General features: G+C 41.7%; 1 protein-coding gene and 1 pseudogene across 1 annotated transcript; both read right to left on the reverse strand.

The window, feature by feature from the left end:
- Positions 1-8,992: 8,992 nt before the first annotated feature.
- LOC122737140 (WD repeat-containing protein 70-like) lies at positions 8,993-10,961 on the reverse strand. The gene is given in 4 exon segments (XM_043979603.1): positions 8,993-10,244; positions 10,246-10,448; positions 10,450-10,847; positions 10,850-10,961. Coding segments are annotated over 4 exon segments (1,965 nt in total).
- Positions 10,962-15,683: 4,722 nt separating this feature from the next.
- Positions 15,684-16,535, reverse strand: LOC122746734 (annotated as a pseudogene).
- Between the last annotated feature and the right edge of the window lie 3,652 nt (positions 16,536-20,187).

Raw genomic sequence — 20,187 nt, forward strand, 5'->3', positions numbered from 1 at the left:
TCCTATAGTTAATTGTACCATATATCACCTATATCTTGTTTTTGTTTGTTTGTTTTTTGTTTGTTTGTTTTCAGGGCACAAGGGTTAAGTGACTTGCCCAGAGTCACACAGCTAGTAAGTGTCAAATGTCTGAGGTCATATTTGAATTCAGGTCCTCCTGAATCAAGGGCTGGTGCTCTATCCACTGTGCCACCTAGCTGCCCTTCCTATATTTTGTTAAAGCAGATGTTTCTTCACTGTATTTTGTTTTCTATACTCCCATGAATTCCAATCCTTGTAGCCAGTTGGAATAGAGTGTACACTTCCTTTGATTTTGTGGTTTTCTTTATAAAAGAAGCCTTATTGAAAAAATATAGTTGAGTTTGCCCTCAGATCTCTCTCTCTCCTCTCTTCCTCTCTTTCCTGCAACCATCTCCCCCTTACATTGCAAGTAAAACATTTGTTGACAAGCTTATAGCATCTCAATTTTTCTTTAAGATACTTGTCATACCTTCAGTATCTGATAAAATAAGATCAGAATCATTGTCTTTGAGGAGCACAAAATATTTGGCTGACAACATATAATAAAAGCAATAATAATATATTATTTTATTCATTGCTTTTCTCGTGATAACCCATTTAGGCAGATAGCATAAATATTACAATTGAAACATGAGGAAATCAAGATTTCAAGGGGTTAAATTACTTGACTAAGTTCATACAGATAGTAAATGAGTCAGGACTTGAACCCATTGTTCTGATGACAAATATAGTGCTACTTCCTCAACATTGTACACTTTGCCCCTATATTTTGATAGTTCAGTGAACCTACAATCTCACTGATGTAGGTATTCCTTCTCCTACTGGCGGAGATCATAACCAATTCATGCATTGTCATTCTATACAATTCTGTCCATGTGTTCAAGCTGGTGGCCTGACTTTGGACCTTTTTTATATGCTATGGGGGCCAGTGAAGAATTCAGATTGTCCATCTGCAATCATTTGCTCTCAATACATGACTAGTTTAGCACCATTTCCTGTACTACATTTTCTCAATTAAATCCCTCATACAACTTCTTGTGTATAGAGCATCACAAGAAATATGCTGTAGCCCAGTTTCATCAGTCTATTATGGGAATCCTATGACACCAGTGTGTGGTATTCCATTCCATTCCATTGTATTCCATCAACCATACAATAAAGAGGGAGACATGTGATCATCTTAGAGACACAACTAGCAGTGTGGAGAGAGTATTGTAAACTCTATCTGGTTGAGTGAGAATCCCCTCAATAGACATTATCCCTTCTTTTAACACCCCCCCCCAAGAGAAAGTATCAGTGAACTGTTCCTTTCCAGTGTCTAAGCAGAAATCTCTTCTTGTTCCTTGTAGTCATTGTCTACCATACTTTACTGTATTGATCATTCTTACCTGTCATTTTTTCTTTTTCTTTCATTGATCTTTCCATCTCACTATACCCCCCACTGAACAAACAAACAAACAAAAAGCTCTCATATATAACCCCATAGTCTAGCAAGACAAATTCTCATTTTGGTCATGTCTGAAAATAATGTGTGTCTCTTTCTACATTATAAGTTCATTACTTCTGTCAGGAGGTGAGTGGCATATTTCACTTCATTCTTTTGAGCTTATGGCTTGTAGCATTGATCAGAATTCCAAAGTCTTCCAAAGTTGTTTTTTGCTATAGTGTCATTATCAATGTATACACTATTCTCTTAGTTCTATTAATTTTAGATACATATAGATGGCTACATACATATATTGATGCAAGCTCTAAGGTTTTATAATCCATACTCAGACTAGAAGGTTGGGTCTCCAAATGTGGATACCTACTGTTTCCCCCTCAGGGTTCTATATTTCCCCTTGGTGTGTTGGGGTTGCCTAATAGTGTTACTCATGTATTCCCATCCATTGAGTCCTTCCCTCCCCCCATCTCTCCAATATCATGTAACCAATTGATATTTCCTAAATAACAATTAGCCAATTAATTTCCACAAAATGATATTTACTGAGAAGTTATAGCAATAGCAAGAACCATTGGCATGGTGGTAGGACATCACTTTCTTCTGGGGATGGTAGAGAGTAGGATATTTTGGTGTGGGAGAGTTCAAAATGGACTTGGAGAATTGTCCACAATAAAATAGCTCAGAAAGTTTAAATATGTGACTAGGTAGATTTATTTTCATTGTACTGCTAATTACTTTACTTTGGTACATGAGTTCTAAATTCATCCTCTGGTAAATAAAACACAGAGAATGCATTTTTGTAATTTTGAATGGTGGTAGCTTGTGTAAGAGAAAGAGGGAAGTAGTCACTAATATTGGGCCACCCATGAATAGGTAAATGTGGTAGCAACAGCAGCAGCAAGAAGCAGTAATTAGGAACTAGGTTCAAGAGGATTAGTAATAAATATAGGCTTAGAAAATAGCATATAGGGGCAGCTAGGTGGCGCAGTGGATAGAGCACTGGCCCTGGAGTCAGGAGTACCTGAGTTCAAATCAGGCCTCAGACACTTAACACTTACTAGCTGTGTGACCCTGGGCAAATCACTTAATCCCAATTGCGTCACTAAAAAAAAAAGAAAGAAAGAAAGAAAGAAAAAGACAATAGCATATAGTGAGAGTCCCAGAAGCCAAAGGCAAAGTCCATTGGAACAAAGTACACCGTATCAGTTCCAAAACCAGAAGATCTGTGAGTTAAGGGGTGGGGAGGAGGAAGAGGGCAAAGGCTTTGGCCAAATCCTTTACATTCCTCACCCCAGACAAAATTTAGCTACTTTGATAAAATAGGCTAATGAAATCTCCATTTCACCCTGAGTAGTTCTACCCAGCCCCACCTCAAGTTTTACGTACTTTTTTTTTAAGTCCAAGTCATGACATCTAGAGGAAAGGAAGAATTTAGGCTTCCCCTTTAAGGTTAAGTAAAATAAGGTTATTTCCTCCTTATACTGAGACAGGATTGCATTTAAGACATAGCTTCTAATTTACAACTACCCAATCTTTAAATAGTGGACCATATTGTCTTTTGCTTTTGTTTCTATTTTTTTTTGTGTGTGTATATTAGTTAAAACAGAGCTTCTTAAACTTTTCCCACTCATGATCCCTTTCTGCCTGAGAAATTTTTATGCAACCCTGGGTATACAGGTATATAAAATAGATATACATAACCTTATACAGTTGCCAAATTTTTCATGACCCATATTCAGTTACGTAATCCTATATGGGGTCACAACCAGCAGTTTAAGAAGCTAGGAGTAAAAGTACCTTATAAGAGGACAGAATCATTAATTCTGGTTTTTGGTAACTCTGAGCCTCATCTAGAGGAATGATGGGAGACCAAGTCACAATCTGGAGCATTCATGCATGTCAGAAACAGAGTGTTAAGGCATCTTCAACACTAGATGGAGCCACATGTCAACATTTTGACCATCTGCAATGCCAAAAGATTCAACATTAGTTGGATAACAGTTTTAGGATAATTATTACACAAAAGATGTAACATCTTGAGACACATTTTTCAAGTCTTTCCAAATCCTCATATGTCTATATTTTAAAAAACCTTAAATTGATTGGAGAACTTAATTCTAGAACTGTAGGATTTCTCTTTTGTATGTGATTTCCTTCTATTCATAAATGTTTCCAGTTTATTTCTCTAATTTTTTAAGGCTCCAAACAAAAGCTTGAGTGTCCACTTATTTCTTTTATGCATGGTGGAATATTATGAGATCAGGATAGGAAAGTACTAATGAAGAGGATCAAAGCTATAACCTCAGAGTTAGTAGTAGGGTTGGGAGACAGTTATAGGGAAACTATTAGAGTTCATAAATAAGGATGATTTAAGAGTAAATGTATAGGGGCAGCTAGATGGTGCAGTAGATAAAGCATTGGCCCTGGATTCAGGAGGACCTGAGTTCAAATCCGACCTTAGATACTTAATACTTACTAGCTGTGTGACCCGGGGCAAGTCACTTAACCCTCATTGCCCTGTAAAAAAAAAAAAGAGTAAATGTATAGAGATTTAAGATTAGTAATGGGAATGATAATTTTAATATCCTCATATTAGATTTTAATCTGAAACTGGCTCTTACCTAGTGACATCAGATGAGGAAGAGATTGGTCTACAAAATTATATAGTGAATTTTATCTTGGCTATAAATTTTAGGTGTCAAGAGATGTGACCCACTCTCAAAGTTCTGTATGGAGCATGAAAGCCTATCAAAGTCTGTCATAAAATCCCAGATTGGAGTTAATTTTTGATATATAGAGGGCTAGGTAATATATGTCACTATTGAAGAGCAGAAGAAGCATCAACAAAGACTGTCCCTTTTTAAAACAATCGATGGGGGCAGCTAGGTGGCGCAGTGGATAGAGCACCGGCCCTGGAGTCAGGAGTACCTGGGTTCAAATCCGGCCTGAGACACTTAACACTTACTATCTGTGTGACCCTGGGCAAGTCACTTAACCCCAATTGCCTCACTAAAAAAAAAAAAAATTAAAAAAAATAAATAAAACAATCGATGTACTATATTCAGTACTCTCAACAATACCAGCTCTTATTAAGAGGCTTTACTCTGCAAAGGTTTCACATACCTCTGTCTATGCAAACAGAATGTGTTCTGTCTTCTTCCATGCCTTTTGGGAAGGCCATCCACATAGTCAGAGAGGGTCAGCAGTCAAGAGCCATTGTTTCTGACTGTACTGAGAAAACAAAAAGCTTATTAACAGGTCTATTTAAAAAGCAATCTGAATAAGTCCCATTAGGAGAATTGAAAATAGTAAAGAAATGAACCTGAATAGAATTGACTTGGCAAAGGACAAGTCCCTCAGAAAACATAAGGACCCAATAAAATTAATGATGAATTTAATTGATTTGGATGCTCTTCACATATTTTAACTGAGGTAGTAGAGATACTACTAAAAAGGGAAGCTGTTAACAGAACTTTAAACAACAGAGCACCACTAAATAATTTTAGCGATCCACATTTATTGAGTTTTAAAAAAGAATGGATTACACATTTTAGCAACTGCAGAAATAGAACAGATTTCCAGGTAAGAATAACAGATTTTATTAAAAAATGCATGAGTATTTTAAATGCAATGGTATTTGGAAGAATTTTAATAATGTCTATAATATCAAATCCTAAAAAAGGAGCAGTTTGGATTCAAAGACAGTCTAGGACTAACCATTCTCAAACTTTCCTCAATATATTCAGAGAAGTTTCCCCTTTGTCAGATGTCAATATTAATTTTTTATTTTAAAGAGGTAGTTGGTCCTAGGATCAATTTCCTCATAGTTTTACATCTACTGGTATCTAACTTTAAAGCTTTGACTGATGTAGAAAACCTATACATACATACACACATATCTATATCTATATCTATATCCACAAAACTGGATGGTGTGTGTGTGTGTGTGTGTGTGTGTGTGTGTGTGTGTGTGTATAAGATCATATGCAGACACACAAACAACATCTTGAGGAGTGACAGGAGACCAGATCAGTCTGGAGCAATCTGGACCAGGTATGCCAGATACAGAATAATGAGTCTTGGAGACTTGCTAGAGTCACATTTCTGGGTCCATTTATGCATATTGAGATTTGGGTTCATATGAGACACTGTAAGAATGAATCTCCTAGACCATATGGCATTATGTACTAGATATGAAAAAGGATTGGTTTAGAGGGAACGTATTTTAGTAATTATTATTTTTTAAACACTTTGCACTTTGTCCCAAAGGAGTGATAGATTTCTAGTGTCATTTTAATCTACAAGAAAGGAGATAATAATCTTTCCATCTGAAGACCCATATCTAGGTAACACCATGGTTGAGATCTATGCCTCAGTTTTAGCAAGAAGGTTAGGACACAAGCATTAGTAATGAATGCATTAGCAGGGATCAGAAGAGCTTCAACATCAATCAATGGATGCTATGAAAATAATTTCTCAGTGAAGTCCATCACTGATGATGCCAAAACATAAGAATGTGTGGGGTGGTCCAGTTGGATGTGACAAATGCACTTGACTCAGTGTCATACAACACCATCCAGTTGGCACTAAAGTAGACAGGCTTGCATGATAAGGGCATTAATGTTAAACAAAGACTATCAGGTGTAAGGTCTAAAATTCTAGCTTTGATGTCTAAAATCTAATGAGTGGTCACCTTAAATTTAAAAAGTATAGCACCAATCTTTGGGCATTAAGTATTTATTAAAGTATATTAGGGGTTAGTAGAAAGAAACACGTGGATAAAGAATGAGATTTGCTTGCTCTCCCTATCCTGCCTGCCCCTCCCACCAAGCCAAAGTCCAGAGCTGAAAAGACCCTTGCTTCTCCCCCACTTCTCCCAGAAGCCCCCTGTCAAACAGGAAACTGGGCTGGTCATTGCATACAGCTCCAAGCTAACTGGGTGGTAGCACCGATTGACACAACCCACAGGTGGCAGACATGACTTCCTGATGCCAATCTGACCTTTGAAACCTCCAGAGGTCACCTCACGATTTCTCCTCATGGCAGAGCTTCCCTGCAATATCTTTCTCAGCAGGTTGGTAGTGCTCTGATTCTCACACAGGGTAGAAGAATTTCTCTTCATTCCAAGGATGTGTTTTTTTTTTCCTTCAGAATCTCGTTATTTATACAGGGGTAAGACAAAGTTGTCTTCTTTGTCCTGTAGTTTTAAATTTAATTTTGAACCTGTTAATCCAAACTGGAATGAGGACACATTTGGGCCATGAACTGTACAACAGGAAAACCAATGTCTCTATGTGTATATACAGATAGTCTCGGCCATGGTGGCTGGCTGACACTTCAGACTCTCTTTTTAAGATGCTGGACAATATGAGCAAAGTTGCCACACAGATAGCCCCAAATCTTTTGGGCACAAACTGTGTGTCATTATTGATTGATAACCAAAATGAGGCTATTCCTCATTTTATATGAAATCTGATTTGGATCCAGCAGATATGTTAAATTTAGGAATTTGACAAAAATTAGACATAGTGAACACTTATCTTGTCCTGTGTCTCTTTTCATTTTAAAAATGGCGGAGCCCCCAAGAGTACCCTCAACCTCTTGTATTGAACAATTAAAAAGAATGACAAGAGATGGTTCTACATCCTTTATTTTTAAAATTTTTTTAAATTTTGAATGTAAATACAAAACGAGAAAAGAAAAAAAGTTGCTATGCACATACCAGATCATAGACGGTTCAATATAATTTAATTTTTTTTTTTTTTAGTGAGGCAGTTGGGGTTAAGTGACTTGCCCAGAGTCACACAGCTAGTAAGTGTTAAGTGTCTGAGGCCTGATTTGAACTCAGGTCCTCCTGACTCCAGGGCTGGTGCTCTATCCACTACGCCACCTAGCTGCCCCAGACGATTCAATATAAAACCATAAATTTAAATTTCAAGAAAACCTATATAATAAATACCACACACTGTTTTCAAATCTGCGGGTGAAGTAAGCTACTGACTAAGGTTTACCTCATCCCAAATGAGACAAATGATGAGTATTTGACTATAATACAAAGACAGAGAGTACAAGTTGATCCTTCACCATGAATACCACTGGAACTCAACAGGGCCTTTTTCATATGGAAATATAGATCCCTGGCAAAGGGAAGCTGAGGTTCCTTCTTATGAGTGATGACTGTCTTTATTTCATAGTTCAGTTTAACATTGAACCCTCTTTCAAGATCAATCAATCATAACCCTGTATTAGATGACAACTAGATGCCAAGAACTGTGCTAAGAACCAGTAATGATCTCACCAAATAAGAAGTGATGTATGTGCTACTCCTTGTCATGCATGGGCAATGGTTCAAGTCAGGTGACATAAGCATACTGTAAGGGCTAAAATTCTAGCTATACTATCTAAAATCTAATGAGTGGTCGCCAATAAATTAAAGAGAAAACAGACAGAAACATAGAGAAACCAAAGTCGAGATGCTAAGATTTTATTTGGGAAAACAGGCTCCCTAAAACTTGTAATTTGTTTTTGTTTACTTTGGTTTTGAAACTTTATCTAAATGTTCTACTGAGAACAGTTGCAACATGGAGAAGTTGACTCCCATTCTGAATTAAAAGTAAACACAAAGGAGGGCTGCTAGGTAGTCCAGTGGATAAAGCACAGGACCTAGATTCAGGAGGACCTGAATTTAAATCTGGCCTCAGACACTTGAGGCTTACTAGCTGTGTGACCTTGGGCAAGTCACTTAACCCTCATCCCCCCCCCCCAAGTAAACACATACACACACAACCACACACACACACACACACACACACACAATGGGGGCAAACATTCAAGAATCAGTGGATAGCTCCATTATAAGAAGGCCTCCTCCAACTACTCAGCATGTTTGGTGATAAACTTTATGTACAAGGTATAGCTTTAATTTCAGATGTTCCCCGCCCCCCCACAAATAACGTCACTAAAAGTAGAATAGTCTTAAATTGGTATGTTGGGTAGTGTGGAGGTTCTGCTAAATGGTAATGGGGTGGGAAAAGGTGGGCTAAGTGAGGGGGAAGCAAAAGCCTTGCACTGAGAATATGGTCCAGTCTCTTTAAAAAGAAAGGGTGTTTTAAAGTATGCCGCCCTTTCTGGCAGGCCCAGCAATAAAAAGGAGTGAGATGTACAATCCCAGATTGGGTTTCCCTCCTGGCCATTGACCTAGAATTCCCCAATGACCACAGTCATCTGAGGGAAAGATAATAATTGTGCAATGTCTTTGAGGGGCTAGCCTAGTCACTCCTTCCTCCTCCTTTAGGCTTCCTTTTTCCTGGTCCTCAGGGAGGCTGTTCTGTGAGGGCCGTTGTAAAAGAAGCTGCTTCTTCTTTATGAAAATAAACTCGCTTAAGAAACGCAACAAAAATATGTGAGCACTTGTTTAGCACAATTTTAAAGCCACGACTCCTGGTGTGAGGCATTTATTGGCAAGGAATAAAGAAAGTCAATTGGTGATGACTCTCTCCACTCGTTTCTGACCTCAAAAGGGATTCTTCAGATTTTATGTTTCTTCCACTCTGGTTTCCTCTTTGTTTCTTCATCTTCAGATTCTACCTCTGCAAAGAGAGTCTTAGGCTGAGTCTTGGAATATGCTGGAGCAACCCAGTATGGGTTATCCTCAGCTTCCTTTGCATGCCGTAAAATGGCTTCCCTGGGGTTGCTGTCGTCATTCTTATCCAGAGCAATGTTTTTGACGATGTATGATGACAAGGTTCCTCTGTGGGTTCCAACTCTGCCACCACGACCTGGGCCTGACACAGGGGGTTCAGGCTTGTGAGACTTCAGAGGATCTAATCTGTCCTTTTCCAGCTGTTTCCTTGTACTTTGTTGGCGTGGCTCACAGAACATAGGCAGTGCATGAGGAGTTATTATGTAGTCCTGGGTTAAAGTCTCAGCTTGTCTAGCTTTCTGTCTGTTTTTAACGATGCATGATTTTGCTCCCCTCTGACTCTTGTTGGGATCATAATACACTTTAGCCAATCCATTTCCGGTCCCAACCATGATCTGGTTTAACTTGGGATGCCACAGGCATCGTACCACACTGGCATCGGTGACACTGATTTCATGCACTTTTTGGAAGGTCTGGCACTCAAAGAAAACAAGCCTGCCATGGCCACCTCCCTTCTTGACAGATGTTCCAGTGACCAGAAGCTTATCATCTGGACTGAAGCAGCAATCTGTCATTGAGAAGAAGGTAGGGAGATCCGAAGCAGAAAAAAGTGGTTTTTTAAACTGCCGGATGTCCCACAGTTTTACAGTATTGTCCCCTCCCCAAGAGGCAAGGACAGTGCCATCATAGGAAAAGGTCACACAGGAAATATCTGTGACAGGATCATGGGCCTGCCTGCAGTGGACTTTTGTATGAACGCTCATATTTCTGTCCCACATCTGGAGGCTTCCATCCTGGCAGCCAGCTGCAATAAGCTTTCCATCTCTACTGTATGTACAAGTGGTTGCAATTGCCCTTTTCCCTTGAACAGTTCTTGGTTTAAACACACTTTTGTGCTTCTTCTCATTGTCCACATCCCAGGTTCGCAGGGTCCCATCGTTTGAACAAGTCAAAAATTCTTCCTTAATTTTGGGATGCCAGCAGCCAGCATTAAGCATTGCCGTGTGATCCTTCGTGTTGGCCATGTCCACAAGGTACTGGTCTCCTTTCACACATTCCAGCACCAGGAAGCCATCTCTGTCCAGCACTTTGGCCTGAGAGTTTCCAGATACCACAAGAATCACCTCTCCCGTACTCCAGCGACTTAATTTGGTGACAGTCACAGGGTTGAAGAGATCGGAAAGCTTGAAGGGAAGCATCCATCCCTGCAAAATCCCAAAATTTAACATCATAATCAAATCCTCCTGTTACCAAACAGGCACCTGAAGGGTCCAGACCCAAGGCAGAAACTGTTTTCCTGCCATGCGGAAGAGTGATTTCATGGGAGTCAGGAATTTTTTTTGACAGGATTAATTTAATCTTCTCTGTCCTCATCGTCGTCATCGTCTGTCTCCTCCTCTTCTCCTTGTTCATCATCACCACAACTGTCCTGGGATCTGGGTGGGAGTGGGGGACCTATGAGTTCTTCTGTATCTTCAAATTGTTTTTGAGTGGTTGGGGATGGCCAAGGAGGCCCAATTAGCTCTTCATCAGAGCTATCTTCACTTCCACTGGTCTCTGAGTCACCGGAAGCTGACGGAAAAGGATGTTTGGTCAAACGTGAGCCAGAAGGCACTGATTCATGATCTTCGTGTTGCTTTCTTAATTCTCTCTCCTTCTGCATTTCTTCCTCTTTCTCTCTGGCTTCCAAAACTTTTCTACTTTTTTCCACAGCTGTGCTTCGGGTTTGCTCAAACATGCTTCCAAGTCAAACGTCCTGGCTGTCTTTCCAAAGGCGGTGAAGCCCATGGTGGAAGCCAGCTCCGCATAGGTTGCTGGCGCGTCTGTGCCATCACCGCCTCGAGAGTTTTCCATGCCGGCTCCCGGGACCAGTACACACCCGAACCACAACACGCTCGCCCAGCTCTGCGCAGCTGTGCGGTAGCTCACACGCGCTTGTCTTTCCAGTCCGGCAGAAGCGTCTATACACGCCAGAAAATGGCGCCCCAGACAAGGAGACAGGCGCTTGACTAGAGAAGACCGGAGGCTCTGGACGCAGCTCCGCCCTGGCGGAACCTGGGAGATTCTCTTCTTGAGGAGACCAACGCAGTCCGCCTTGATCTCTGCGATCCTGCCCTTGCCTCAGCCTCAAGCTGGTCCCGAGAAAGCTGGGTTGGAGCGGGTCAAAAGCTGGACAGAGCCACCTTCTTCCCCAGCTTCCAGTACTCTCTCCCTGGCTCCAGGCGCGCCTGAGCTGGGAGCTCTTTACTAGGCAACTCGGGAGTAGTGTTCTGATCAGAGTTGGCAGCCTCCTTAGGAGAGGGGCACTGTCTGCATCAATCCCGCAGGAGTGTCTGGCCTCGGGTAGGGCTGCGTCGGGGCTGTGCAGGGAACTCCAAGACTACAGCTGCCAAACAGTCCAGGGCTTCGGGCTCCGCCCCCTCGCCTTCTGATGCCCCTCTTCCCTGCCCTGCTCAGCCTCCCCCACCATGCTGGGGCCTGACATTGACACCTACCTCACCCTAGTGAGTTTAAGCCTTGGTTCTGGGGAGGGACCTGTGAATCCAGCCCTTACCTCCAGAGACCACCCAAGTCCTGCCCTCCTCAAATTTCCTTTTTATCGCCCTTTACCTCTGCTTAGTGCGTGCCATGAGCAGCACTCTGTAGCCACTCATTAGCTTATGGAAATCTTCATATTTTCTCCTACTGTGTTGTTGTTGTTATTCTTGATGTTTTATTTTGTCACTGCTTCGTTATTTCTAGGTGTCTCATGAAATCATGAGCTCCTATTACATCAATTCTAACTTTCAACCAGGTAAGGGTTTTAATCTCTTCTTCCCAGACATTCAATCTCTTTTCATTTCTCTCTATTCTAACTCTCTCTCTCTCTCTCTCTCTCTCTCTCTCTCTCTCTCTCTCTCTCTCTCTCTCTCTCTCTCTCTCTCTCTCTCTCTCGCTTGGGGTTTTTGGTTTGTTAAATCCTTTGAAAGCTCCTTTCCTAACTCTAGCTGGAACTTTGCTAGGAATCCTTGTGAGAGGAGTGGCGTCAGAATTCTTTCTATGAGAAAGCCTTTTCTTTTTTTCCCCCCGTTTTCCCTGTTGTTTTGTGTATGCATTCGTTTTATTCCTCTCTGGGTTTCTGTCTTGATCTTCCCTGTTGCCATTTTACGATTGGAATCTTTAGTTCTTTGTTTTTTGCTTGTGAGTGAGTGTGAGTGAGTGAGTGAGTGAGTGTGTGTGTGTGTGTGTGTGTGTGTTGTCAACAGGCAATCATCCATAATATATTTATTTTAGACTTTTAGCAATTCAATCCATGACACAAAAGAATTAATGAAGGGCTCACATTCCTTTTTCTTTCTTTTCTTAAATAATAAATGTGTTTTAGCCCTTTCCAATTGCATGTAAAGATAGTTTTCAGGGGCAGCTAGGTGGAGCAGTGGATAAAGCACCGGCCCTGGATTCAGGAGTACCTGAGTTCAAATCCAGCCTCAGACACTTGACACTTACTAGCTGTGTGACCCTGGGCAAGTCACTTAACCCTCATTGCCCCACAAAAACCAAAACAAAACCAAAAAAAGATAGTTTTCAACATATGTTTTTGTAAGATTTTGTGGTCCAAATGTTTCTCCCTTCCTCCCTTCCCTCCTGCCCCCAAAGACAAAAAGCAATCTGATATAGATTGTATATGTACAATCACATTAAACATATTTCTGCATGTCATGTTGTGAAAGAAGAATCAGAACAAAAGGGAAAAGCCTTAATAAAGAAACATACTCATGGGTGTGGGCACAGGCACACACACACACACACACACACACACACACACACACACACACACACCCAGAGGGGCACCCAAAGTAGAAGCTGTGTGGTTCAATCTGCATTCAGATTCCATAGTTCTTTTTTCTGGATATGGAGAGCATTTTCCACCCGGAGTCCTTTGGAATTGTCTTGGATCCAATGTACTGCTGAGAAGAGCTAAGTCTATCCCTGTTGATCATCACACAATGCTGCCCTTACTGTGTCCAACAATCTCCTGGTCCTGCTCACCTCACTCAGCATCAGTGCACCTAAGTCTTTCCAGGTTTTTCTGAAATTGGCCTGCTCATCATTTCTCATGGGACAATACTATGCCATTACTTTCCTACACCACTACTTGTTCAGTCATTCCCCAATTGATGGGCATCCTCTTGTTTCCAATTCTTGGTCGCCACAAAGAGAGCGGCTATAAATATGTTGGTACATGTGGGACCTTTCCCCCTTTTGATGCTCTTTTTGGGATAGAGACCTGGTAGTGGTATTGTTGGGTCCAAGGGTATACACAGCACCATACGGGCTCCCATTTCTGATAAAATTTCTAATACAAGAGCTTATCAAATTAGTCTTGGGCACTTTTCTTCAACAACTTACAAATTGCATAACGGGCATCCCTTGGGTTACTAATCAGCTTCCTGCCCCCTATAGTATAATGGTCACGATCAATAATGACAATGAAAACAACTGCCCCTAAGGCATTGATGATAATGAATGGTAATGGTAATTAATGGTAATGTAGATAATATTACCTTGTCATGAGACCAGGAAAAATTCTTTCACATCTGCATCTATTGTCCATATCATATCATATCATATCACATCATATCATATCATAAAGAATCTCAATGTATCATTTCAATGATTTCATGTTGTATTTGACAGAAGGGCTATTCATTTCATGCATTTCACCTTGTGGGATTCACTATGGCTAACTGTTCTACTGCCAAAGATTTTAAAAGTGACAGGATATAAGAGATTTTCATTATGACACTTAGGAACACCTTGCTCATCAGATTTCTCCAAACCCCTTCTATTCCAGCATCTGGCTTTACCTATCTTGTGGAACCAAGAGGGGCTTGGAAAATGTGACTGGTGTCCTTCCTTTTGCTTTTCAAGTCTGTTAACAGCTTCCAAAAGGCTTGACTGCCTACTTAACAGGAAAAAGTTTTCCAAATTAAAAGTGGTCTCACCCTGCTTTCTTTCCTGCTACTCTTCACCCTTTAGAACCAGGAGAGAGTAAAGACTTAATGATTTACAGATCAAGAGAGTCCCATTGTTTTCTCACACCTTTCACCAACATTACTTCTATTAAAAGCTTTTACACTTGTAATATAAATTTTAAATGTCAATTACTGAAATCCCAAAGTGATTGCATTTAAGGGTATGCCAGAAAAGTCCTCATCAAAGTTTCTTAAGTGACAAAAAATGCATTCTGCCCATTGGAAACACAATGAGCTAATGTCAGATATAGTGGTGGTGTATGGGAGGCAAAGACTGTCCCCTCCATGTTATCTAGACATACTCCACTTTAGCTTTGGCATCCAGTTACACCTGAGTTCATCTAACTTTGGAGGGACCCAAAAATTCCTCGGTCCAAGTGGGTACTTAACTCAATGAGCCTCACTTGCTTCAAGCACTTGTTAAAGCTGCCACCAAAGAGGAAAAGACAACTTGACCTTTTCCACTGAAGAGAAATCCCTTATCTGATTCCAGCTTGAACTGTCAACTCACTCTCCAAAGACAGAAAGAAACTTTTTAAGATTGCAATCTGGGAGAGACACGCCCTACTGCATCTGCCACCAAACACCCACCTCCACACCCCATATCCCCCACCCCTTCGCCTTCGCCTTCACCCACACCCACCACCCACCCCACATCCACCCTCCACAAACACACATCAAATGCAGGACCAAATCTAAAGAGAAAGAGAAAACATGGACAAACATCTAGAGAAACCAAAGTTGAGATGTAATAGGTAACTTTTTTATTTTGGAAAATGGGCTCCCCAGGAGTAGTAGTTGGGGTGGGTTGGGTTTTGAAAGTTCATCTAAATGTTCTATTGGGAACAGTTGCACCACACAGAAGGTGACTCCCCCATTCCAAATGGGGCAGCTAGGTGGCGCAGTGGATAGAGCACCGGCCCTGGAGTCAGGAGTACCTGAGTTCAAATCCAGCCTCAGACACTTGACACTTACTAGCTGTGTGACCCTGGGCAAGTCACTTAACCCCAATTGCCTCACTAAAAAAAAAAAAAAAAAAAAAAGTAGACTCGAGCACACAAATAGAATGGGGGGGGGGCGGCATACCTTCAAGAAGTAGTGGACAGCTCCATTATGTGAAGACCTCCCCCAACTCCCGAGCATGTTTGGTGATCACCTTTATGTACAAGGAATAGTTGTAGTGTGAAATGTTAACTGTCCCGACCCGTCCCGTCCTGTCCCCCAATTTAATGTCGCTAAGGAGAGAATAGGCTTAACTTGCTATGCTGGGTAGTGTGGAGGTTCTGCCAAAGATTATGGGGTGGGGAAAGGTGTGCTGAGTGAGGGGGATGCAAAATCCTTGCACTGAGGATATGGTCCAGCCCCTTTAAAATTAAAGAGGGTAGTTTGAAGTATGCCTTCTTGGCTGCCAGGCCCAGTTACGCAAAGCAGTGGGATGTACAATGCCAGATTGGGTTTCCCTCCTGGCCGTTGACCTAGAATTCCCAATGACCACTGTCATCAGAGTCGTTCGATGTCTTTGGTAGGCTACCCTAGTCTCTGCATCCTTCTCCTTTTGGCTTCAGGTCCCTGGTCCTCGGGGGGCGCTGCTCTCTGAGGGTCTCGAAGAGGCTGCATGCCGTTTGGCTTCTGCCAAAAACTTGTCCAGACCGAAGGGATCTTCCTCAAATTGCACTGGTCCTTCTGGAGCTGGCTGCCTCAGATCTGAGCCCGAGAATTGCTTATTGGGCCCAAATCTCTTGGTCTTGATTTGGTCCTCTAGGTCGCCACCATACATGTCTGCGTCCAGATTTCTACTGGGTCTCTAGATATTTGGGGCCATGGCTTTGCCTCTTCTCCATGCTTGATCATAAACATGATACAGTTCATCATCTCCACCAGCAAAACCACTGTCCATACCCTTCGTCTGGTTGAACAGCCTTTGGTCATACTGTACTTCCTTGGAAGTCCTGGGATTGGGCAGCCCAAGAGCAATGACCTCGCTGATATCTCGATTGTCGCTCCTCTGTCGTTGGGACCTCTTCTGAGGAGCTGCTCTGGAAAGATTCCTGTCCTGCCTTCTGTCTTTGCGTCTGTCTTGTCTGATTTCGTCTCGTTCCCGAGCCTGCCCATCCTTTTTTTCTCCACTGGTCTTGATTCCAGCTCTTCTCTCCCGAGCGTTCTGGGCCATTTCTCGAAGCTTCTCTTCGTGTTTCTCCTTTTCCTTTTGGGCCATCTTTCTCTCCACTTGAGCCCTCAACTCCACTGCCTGGCGAGCCTTTCTGTCGGCAATGTAGAGGGCCTCTGCCAGTTTGGCGAAGTTTTCGTTGATGCAGACTGTCTTCAGTCCTCTCCCATCAGCAGCCAGACGTTTGTCTAAGGGAATCGTGTAGCCCTTTGTATTTTTCCAGCCGGAAAGAGAGTGTTCGTGTTGAAACCCATTTCAACAAGTGTGACCACGATGTCTGAGAGTGTTGGCTGTGTCCTGGACGCCTGCTCACAATAGGACTTAGCACTTCTCCTGATTTCTGAAAGGTAGCTTTGTAATATCTCAGTCAAAGTTTCTACCGCTGCTTTCTGGGCACTCTGAAACTCAGCCTCCATCAACAAGCAGCTCACAACTACCTGCAGGGCTCACCTCTGTGCCAGGTAGTAATCTGCAGGGGTGGTGGCCTGCTTGCCTCCTAATCTTGCACCTGAGCCACAGGCTTCTTCAGTTAGAACTGAGAATGGGACGAGTAGATTTGATGAGAGTTGGCAGCCTCCTTATGAGACGATCAATGCCTACATCAATCCCGCAGGAGTGTCTGGCCTCGGAGGGTGTGTATGGGGCGGGGGGAAAGGGGGGGGGTTCAGGGATGTGGTTGCTGCGGCTCCTAGTTCTGTCTGGTCTCAAGTAGGGCTGTGTTGGGGCTGAGCAGGGAGTTCCCAAGACTACAGTTTGCAAACAGTCGAGGGTCTTGCTATAGAAGGGCTAAGTGCGTCGTGCTGCGTCCCTGGATTTCTGACTGTCCTCGTCCCCGTCTCCCACCTTGCTAGAGCAGGACATTGACACCTTCGTCACTGTAGTGATAAAGCCTTGGCTCTGGGAATCTGTGAATCCAGCCCTTACCTACAGAGCCCATCCTACCTAAATTCCTGCCCTCCTCACATTTCCTTTTTAAAACTTTTTACACCTGCTTAGTGTATTCAGTCAGCAGCACTCTGTGGCCACTCATTAGCTGATGGAATGCTTCATATTTTCTTATTTGTTTTTTTCCCCACTGCTTTATTATTTCTAGATGTCTCATGAAATAACGAGCTAATTCATCCATTCTAACTTTTAACGAGTTATTTTCCTAAGGAAGGGTTTTTTTTTTTTTTAATTTAGTGAGGCAATTGGGGTTAAGCGACTTGCCCAGGGTCACACAGCTAGTAAGTATTAAGTGTCTGAGGCTGGATTTGAACTCAGGTACTCCTGAATCCAGGGCGGGTGCTCTATCCACTGAGCCATCTAGCTGCCCCAGGAAGGTTTTAAATTTCTTATTTCCAGCCATTCAATCTCTTTTCACTTCTTTCTATTCTAACTCTCTTTTATTTTTGTTTTTTAATCCTTTTAAGGCTCTTTTTAAAATTCTGGCTTGAACTTTTCTAGGAATCCTTTTGAGACTTGTGTCAGAATTCTTTCTATGAGAAAGGCCTTCTTTTTTTTAAAGATGTATTCATTTTATTCTTTTCTGTGTTTCTGTCTTGACCTTCCTTGCTATCATAAAAGCTCTTTATGTTTGGAATCTTTTTTGACTTGTTTTTGAGTTTTGTGTGTGTGTGTGTGTGTGTGTGTGTGTGTGTGTGTTTCTCTGTTTCTGTGTGTCTCTTAACAGGTATGTGTGATTTTAACAGGTAATCACCAATCATGTATTTATTTCAGCTTTTTAGCAATCAAATCCATAATGCAAAAGAATTAAAGGGCTCCCATTCTAATAACATTTCTAATAAAATAGCTTATCAAATTAGCATTAGGCACTTTTCTTCAACACATTACAAATCACCTAACTGGGTTCACTTGGGTTACTAATAAACTTCCTGACAATAATAATAATAATAATAATAATAACAATGATAATGATAATGATAATAAATAGTCACTAGTAATGACACCAGAACAAATTCTCTCACATCTGGATCTGTTGTCATTAAAAAATCTTTGTGTGTGTGTGTGTGTGGGGGGCAATTGGGGTTAAGTGACTTGCCCAGGGTCACACAGCTAGTAAGTGTCAAGTGTCTGAGGCCAGATTTGAACTCAGGTCCTCCTCAATCCAGGGGTGGTGCTCTATCCACTGTGCCACCTAGCTGCCCCGATAAAAAATCTTAATGTATAATTGCAATGATTTAATATTATAATTTACAAAATTGCTATTTATTCCATGCACTTCACATTGTAGGATTTAGTATTTCTAACTGTTCTACTACCAAAGATTTTTTTTTTTTAGTGAGGCAATTGGGGTTAAGTGACTTGCCCAGGGTCACACAGCTAGTAAGTGTTAAGTGTCTGAGGCCGGATTTGAACTCAGGTACTCCTGACTCCAGGGCCGGTGCTCTATCCACTGCGCCACCTAGCTGCCCTACTACCAAAGATTTTTTAAATGACAGTATATAAGAAATTTTAATTATGACACTTAGGAACATGTTGCTTGTCAGATTTCTCCAAACCCTTTATATTCCAGCATCTGACTCTACCATGGCAAACAAGAGGGGCTTGGAACACGTGGCCTATGTCCTTCCTTTTGATTTTCATGTCTATTAACAACTTACAAAAGGCTTGACTGCCTACTCAACAATAAAAACAGTGTTCCAAATTAAAAGTTGTCTCACCCTCCTTTCTTTCCTGCTATTCTTCACCTTTTCAAATCAGGAGACAGGTAACAATAATCAGACCACTGTCAACATTGTCTTTGAGAGGTTACCCTAGTCACTCTCTCATCCATTTGGCTTTGTGTTGGTGGGTTGGAGTGGGGTAAAGTGAAGAAGTAGCAGGATGTCTGGCCTGAGCTTCTGTCCTCTTGAGTCCTGCTGCTTTCATAGCTCTGGGTGGAGGCCTGCAAACTTTCAGTGTTTCCCAAGGAGTATGATATGGGCCAAGATCTGTTCGTTGCCCTCCTCATTTGGGAAGGCTCTGATGGTTCTCAGGGATTAAATTACACCCTCCCCTTTGGACTGGGACTCCTGACATGGTTATTTCACTCCAAGCTTCCACACTAGGCAGGAAGCTAGATCTGTATCTTGCTTCTGCCATACGAAGCAGTAACACAGCAATTATTAGCATTCAAAGCAGGAGCCTTCTTTGATCTTTCTACCCTTGTTACCAGTCTCATACCTCTTTCAGTTTTAGGGCACTGGAGTGTTATGGAGCCGTTCTGTGTTTCTCTAAGCTGCCCGAGGCAGGAAAAATGACTCTGTGAGTTTTATTTTGAATTTCCCCATTCGAATTTAGTCTCTGTTTTCTAGATCTTTCTCAAGGAGTATTTGGTCGGTAGCTAGTCTGTTCTGCTTCTTCTTACTCCATCATTTTGACTTCTCCTCTGAGGCAACTTCTTACCCAAATGAAGAGTACTTCAGAGCAGACAGAGGGGATACATCTAAAGAAAGATCAGCTGGGGGAGAAAAAAAGGCATATTTGAAATGCTACATTTAATTTTTAATTTTTATTTTCCATATGAATATTTTATTATTGTCCAGTTACATGTAGATAGTTTTCAACATTTGTTTTTATAAGATTTCTTGTTTCAAATTTTTCTCCCTCCCCCTCCACAAGACAGCAAATAATCTGACATAGGTTATATATGTACAATCACATTAAACATATTTCTGCATTAGTCATGTAATGAAAGAAGAATAAGAGTAAAAAAGAAAAACCTCAAAAAAGAAAAACAACAACAAAAACAATAGAAATAGTATGGTTTGGGGCAGCTAGGTGGCGCAGTGGATGGAGCGCCGGCCCTGGAGTCAGTAGTACCTGGGTTCAAATCTGGCCTCAGATGCTTGACACTTACTAGCTGTGTGACCCTGGGCAAGTCACTTAACCCCAATTGCCTCACTAAAAAAAAAAA

Source organism: Dromiciops gliroides, chromosome 1 (assembly GCF_019393635.1).
Source record: "Dromiciops gliroides isolate mDroGli1 chromosome 1, mDroGli1.pri, whole genome shotgun sequence".
Lineage (NCBI taxonomy): Eukaryota > Metazoa > Chordata > Mammalia > Microbiotheria > Microbiotheriidae > Dromiciops > Dromiciops gliroides.